The following is a 4,537-nucleotide window of genomic DNA, read 5'->3' as shown; positions in this document are numbered from 1 at the left end:
GTCATCAGCCTGATTACCTGCCTCCGCGGGGCTTCTGCGCCCCGGATCTGGGAGGAGGTGCCCTCTCGTGTTCGGGCACCGCGCGGCGGCAGGCTGGGAGCTACGGCGTGGACAGTGGTGGAACAGGGTGGCCGGGCTCTATTCCAATCGCAGCGGCTCTGTTCCTCAAACCCCAAGCCCAGCTGTTGACATGTTCCTTGTGAAATGGAGTTTGGCATCCTCAGCGCCGAACCCAGTGGAAGTTTCCATGATGAGGAAGTTGTGTGACATGGGGGTTCGGAAAAGGTTGGCAGACCGGGGGGGGAGGGTTAAAGGGACTGTGGGTCTCCCATCCCCCCTTTTTCGCCTGCCCCGGAACTCCGGGGCTTGAAAAGGAGAATTATCCTGAATGTTGGCGTGCGCTGTGGCCGGTGCCTGGCGACTGGGCTTCTCTCCTCCTCCTGGGGACTCGGCGGGGATTTCGCTAGCCTCCTGGGTCGCGCTCCTTTGCTTTGCTTCTCTTGGCGCAGCATCTTCCTCTGGGTCGCCTCGAGTTGGTTGTGATACCAGCTGTGCCAGCTGTGTGACCTCCACCTCCTCAGAGAAGGACTCATTTGCGGGAATTTTCATTCTTAGTGGATTTTGCCCTTCTTAGCGGCAGTTGTCACTTTGGGGGAGGATTTCCCAATGACCATTGTGGGATTATTATTAGTGCTAATTCTTAAGCCTTCTTATTTATTTTAAGGAGGGCGAGGGAGGAAATGAGATGAGGTTTTTGTTTTGTTTTGTTTTGTTTAAGGTTAAATGTACAAGTTTCCCCAAATGGAAAATTTCAAAAGAAGGATCTAGAAGCATAACAATTCATAAAGTGAAGCAAAGAAAGGAAAGAGTTTGCCTGAACAGCGAAGTTCAGATTCTCCGTTCTCCTTTCTCCACATAAATTTAGAATTTTTGAAGATTCAAACACTGTGTAATCAGTAAATATACTTGAAATACGTTCTTCCTCAGCACGTTATTGGTCTTGGGTACTAGTGAGATTCAGTTTTAAAGACCTGTTTGGAAGTTCAAGAAATTAAGCATTCCTTGCACAGTGTATTAATATCAAGCACAGCAGTTTACATAATGATAAATGTATTAGGTAATGTAGACCTGTTGGGCAATCGTCACATTATTTGGCCTTAGTTTAGCATGCTTATTTAAATTGTAAGAATGTATAGCATGCACTGCACTGCAAAGAAATAAGAATTGCATTTTAGTATACGCGTTCATGATTCATTCTGAGTATTCAGTGACTGACCTGCTCCCCAATTCACTTCTGCTTAATTCTTTCTAATTCTGAAATCAGTCAGAGGCTAGGAAACAATGAAAAATGTGTTTCAGTGCAAAGTATTTTAAGCAGTTGATGTTTTTAGGATGTTTTCATGCCAGGTGGCTAAGTGTTTTAATTGAGACAAGCAGAAATTCAGTACCAAGTGATTTGTTTGGAGTATTTTATACAAAGACATTGGTGAACGTTCATTTATTATTTGTGCATGTTAAAGAAATACAGAATCTATTTTTACCTAATCTCAGAGGTTTATTATATATTGGAAATGAGACCATCTGCTAGTAAATACAATTTGGGTTTATTTTATAGCTGGTGAATGTAAATAATACTGAGTATAGCTACAGAACTGTTTTCTTAAAGTGAAATAATTCCTGTTGGTATTGTAATGCAAAGGTATACTTTTATTGACATTGGAATATTGTTACATAAAGCAACTGACATTACGAAGAGGAGTGAATAGTCCATGTCTCTCATTTCAGTTTCTTCATAGTAAATTCTGCCATAATTAGAGATGAATTAAGACAACTTCTTTTTAATCCATTATCTTTGGGAAAGGCGATTTCTTAAAATTGCCTTAAGAGCACAGAAAGTTGTGGATTCCCTTCCTTTCCTGTTTTTTTTTTGTTTTTTTTGTTTTTTTTTGTTTGTTTTTTTGCTGTTGTTTAAAGCATGAGTTGTGCGGAGCCACAAATGGTATTGCATGCTTCTTTTTTTAGTAAGCCCATCTTTTTGATGGAAATCAGAGTAAAGGTGATTGGTTTCTTCAGTCGGTCTTCTCATTCTAGTGTAAGATTATGTGTCACCTTCTTAGAAAGCCCTTCCCTGACCACTTGAGCAAAGGCGGTTCCTCATTCCTTTTCAGACCCATCACACTGGTTTTTCTGTTTGTTTGTTTTCTTTTTCTTTTTCTTTCCTTGATTGTATTTGCAATCTCAGTTGTTCATTTCAATTGATGCTTGCTGATCACCTGTCTCCTTGCCTAGAATATAGAATCCATGAGCACAGAACTTTTGACTGCCTCACTCACTCTTATTTTCCAGCATCTAGAACAATACTTGGCACGCAGTAGGTGCTGGATAAATCTTTGGTGAATAAATTAATGATTGTGCCCAAATATGATGCTCTCAAAAATGCCTGACTACGCATCCTAAGTGGGTGCCAGTTGGGCATGCCAAGATCTATTTTGTGTGTGCGTATGTGTGTGTTGCACACATGCCATGCTTTTATGGTTCACTCTTTATTTATTTTTCTCTCTCTCTTTCTTTTTGAAATAAAAGCTGGCCTTCCATTCTGTATAGTGATAATGCAAAGAGTTATTTCTGTGAGTTCCTCCTAAGGACATTTGCCTTGAATACATGGAAATCCTCAGCAGCAGAATTTTTCTGACATGTTACCTTGATCCCCGGAAGACATTGACCTTCAACTCCCTGAATTTCGGCAGAATCTTTATGAGTTCCAGAAGCATTGCCAGTGCTAAGAGTGAAATGCCAGGGACTAGACTTCACTGGGTGATAGCAGTGTCCTCTCATTCAGCAGGTCCTGGCAGTGCCTCTGACAATGGCAGCCCTAAGTGGACCAACCAGTGCATGCTGGTACAATTTGGGCTGCAAAAATGGTGGTTGGTGAGGGAGCAAAATGCAATGGTCAGGATCCAACACAAGATAGAAATAAATAGGCCTTGGTGATAGATTTGAAAATAACCTGATAGTTATTGTATGTTATTAGTTAAGTCAGCCTGCCTCTTTTTGCCCCCTTTCATCGCTTCATAAAAGTATTCTGAACCACATGATCATGGGAAATACTGCATTATCTGAGTTTTCAAGTGACCAGAGCATAATATCAAAGGAGTCATCTTCAAATTAGTTATTCACGGAAGCTCTTGCCAATTGAGAGCAAAAGGAAATTATAATTGAAGATTATGGTGATTTGTTTTGTGTCTAGAGTACCAACTTTCATAAGTGTGTCTGAGTAAATGCATAGTAACAATTTCACAAAATAAGACTGTTAAAAATGGGAGGGGAAGAAAGATCATAATCTTGTAGAGGAGGGAAGATAATTAAACTACAATCCTAAGTACTTACTGCTTTAGAGTATTTAATTTGGCTCTGAGCTTCTTAGTAGTAGCCAAGTTAACAGAAAAAAGGGGGTCTGGAGGTGGCATGCATTAAACTTGTAAGGATGACACATGTAGAGTGCCTGCCATGGTGCTTGCCAGCTAGTATATACTCGTACGAAATATCAAATTATATCATGGATAATACTTGAACTTCAATTCTACATAAAATAAAGTCAGGTTCTTTATATGGTCCTGTCTTTTACCAACTCTGGAATGGAAAAAAAAAATGCAGAAGACATAATGATGAAAAGTAACCCAGAACGTTTGTTGTTGGGGGCCTGAGCTACTATGGCCTGTCAGTGGAGATTCTGGTGACGAATCCCAATGCAGAAATAAAGCTCAGGAAACCTAGAGGAATGAATGGTTACCACACTCTGTAAGCTAATTTTCCCAAGTATCCAGTGTCTCAGCCAACTTTTGATTAGAACAATTTGAGAGGACAGGACAACGTGGTACTTGAAAATGACCCTATGGCCATGAACTTGTCGCCCCTGATGCTTTGGGCTTTAGTCTATATAGCTCTTATCACCCTGCAGGGCAGTTTGTTTCCATTTCTGTTCCCACCTCTAAGTTGTGATGAGGCACAATGCATGGGTTCATTCATCTTTGACTCCCCATAGCCTAGCAAACAGCTTGGTACATGGGCACAGGTGAAACACTGTTGGAAGAATGAATGGAAGGGTAGAAAGGGCAGTGCTTCTCTTTCCCTTCTGGGTTAGTATTAAGTGTCATATTTGGACATGGATTTATCCAGAGTGAACGTTTGCTGCCTGCATTGCATCATATGTCCAGATCAAAGCTGTCTGTTTTGCTTGGAGGGCTTGTTCTAGTGTCAAAGCGGGTTGAGCAATGGATGGCAAGTTAACTCCTTGCTTTATTTAAAGTCATTTTGATTCTTTTATTTGATTCCTCATTCAGTCTGCAAATATTTATGTATCTACTATGTACCTGGCCCTGCTAGCCATTTTTCAGTTCAACATGCAGCCCAGTGACCTATGAGACAACATATTAATACAAAAGGATTCTGAAATTGTCTCCATTGTGATGAGATGGATATACCTATTGGAGTCTCTCATATGGCCCCTAAAAATAGTTATTTTATATCTGAGGAGGTG

At 40.8% G+C, this 4,537-nt stretch overlaps 1 protein-coding gene across 1 annotated transcript in view; it reads right to left on the bottom strand.

Moving 5' to 3' along the window:
• The window catches only part of LOC105505818, a 7,259-nt gene extending 6,650 nt beyond the window's left edge, over positions 1–609 (bottom strand). Inside the window, exons 1-2 of the mRNA XM_011933779.1 lie at positions 296–609; positions 18–219 (exon numbers count right to left, since the gene is read on the bottom strand). Of these exons, the coding sequence (XP_011789169.1) occupies positions 18–219; positions 296–609 (516 nt within the window). The remainder of the gene's footprint in view (positions 1–17; positions 220–295) is intronic.
• Positions 610–4,537: the final 3,928 nt, after the last annotated feature.

This window comes from Colobus angolensis, unplaced genomic scaffold (genome assembly GCF_000951035.1).
Source record: "Colobus angolensis palliatus isolate OR3802 unplaced genomic scaffold, Cang.pa_1.0 Scaffold129, whole genome shotgun sequence".
Taxonomy (NCBI): domain Eukaryota; kingdom Metazoa; phylum Chordata; class Mammalia; order Primates; family Cercopithecidae; genus Colobus; species Colobus angolensis.
This window is presented reverse-complemented; position numbering and strand designations above follow the sequence as displayed.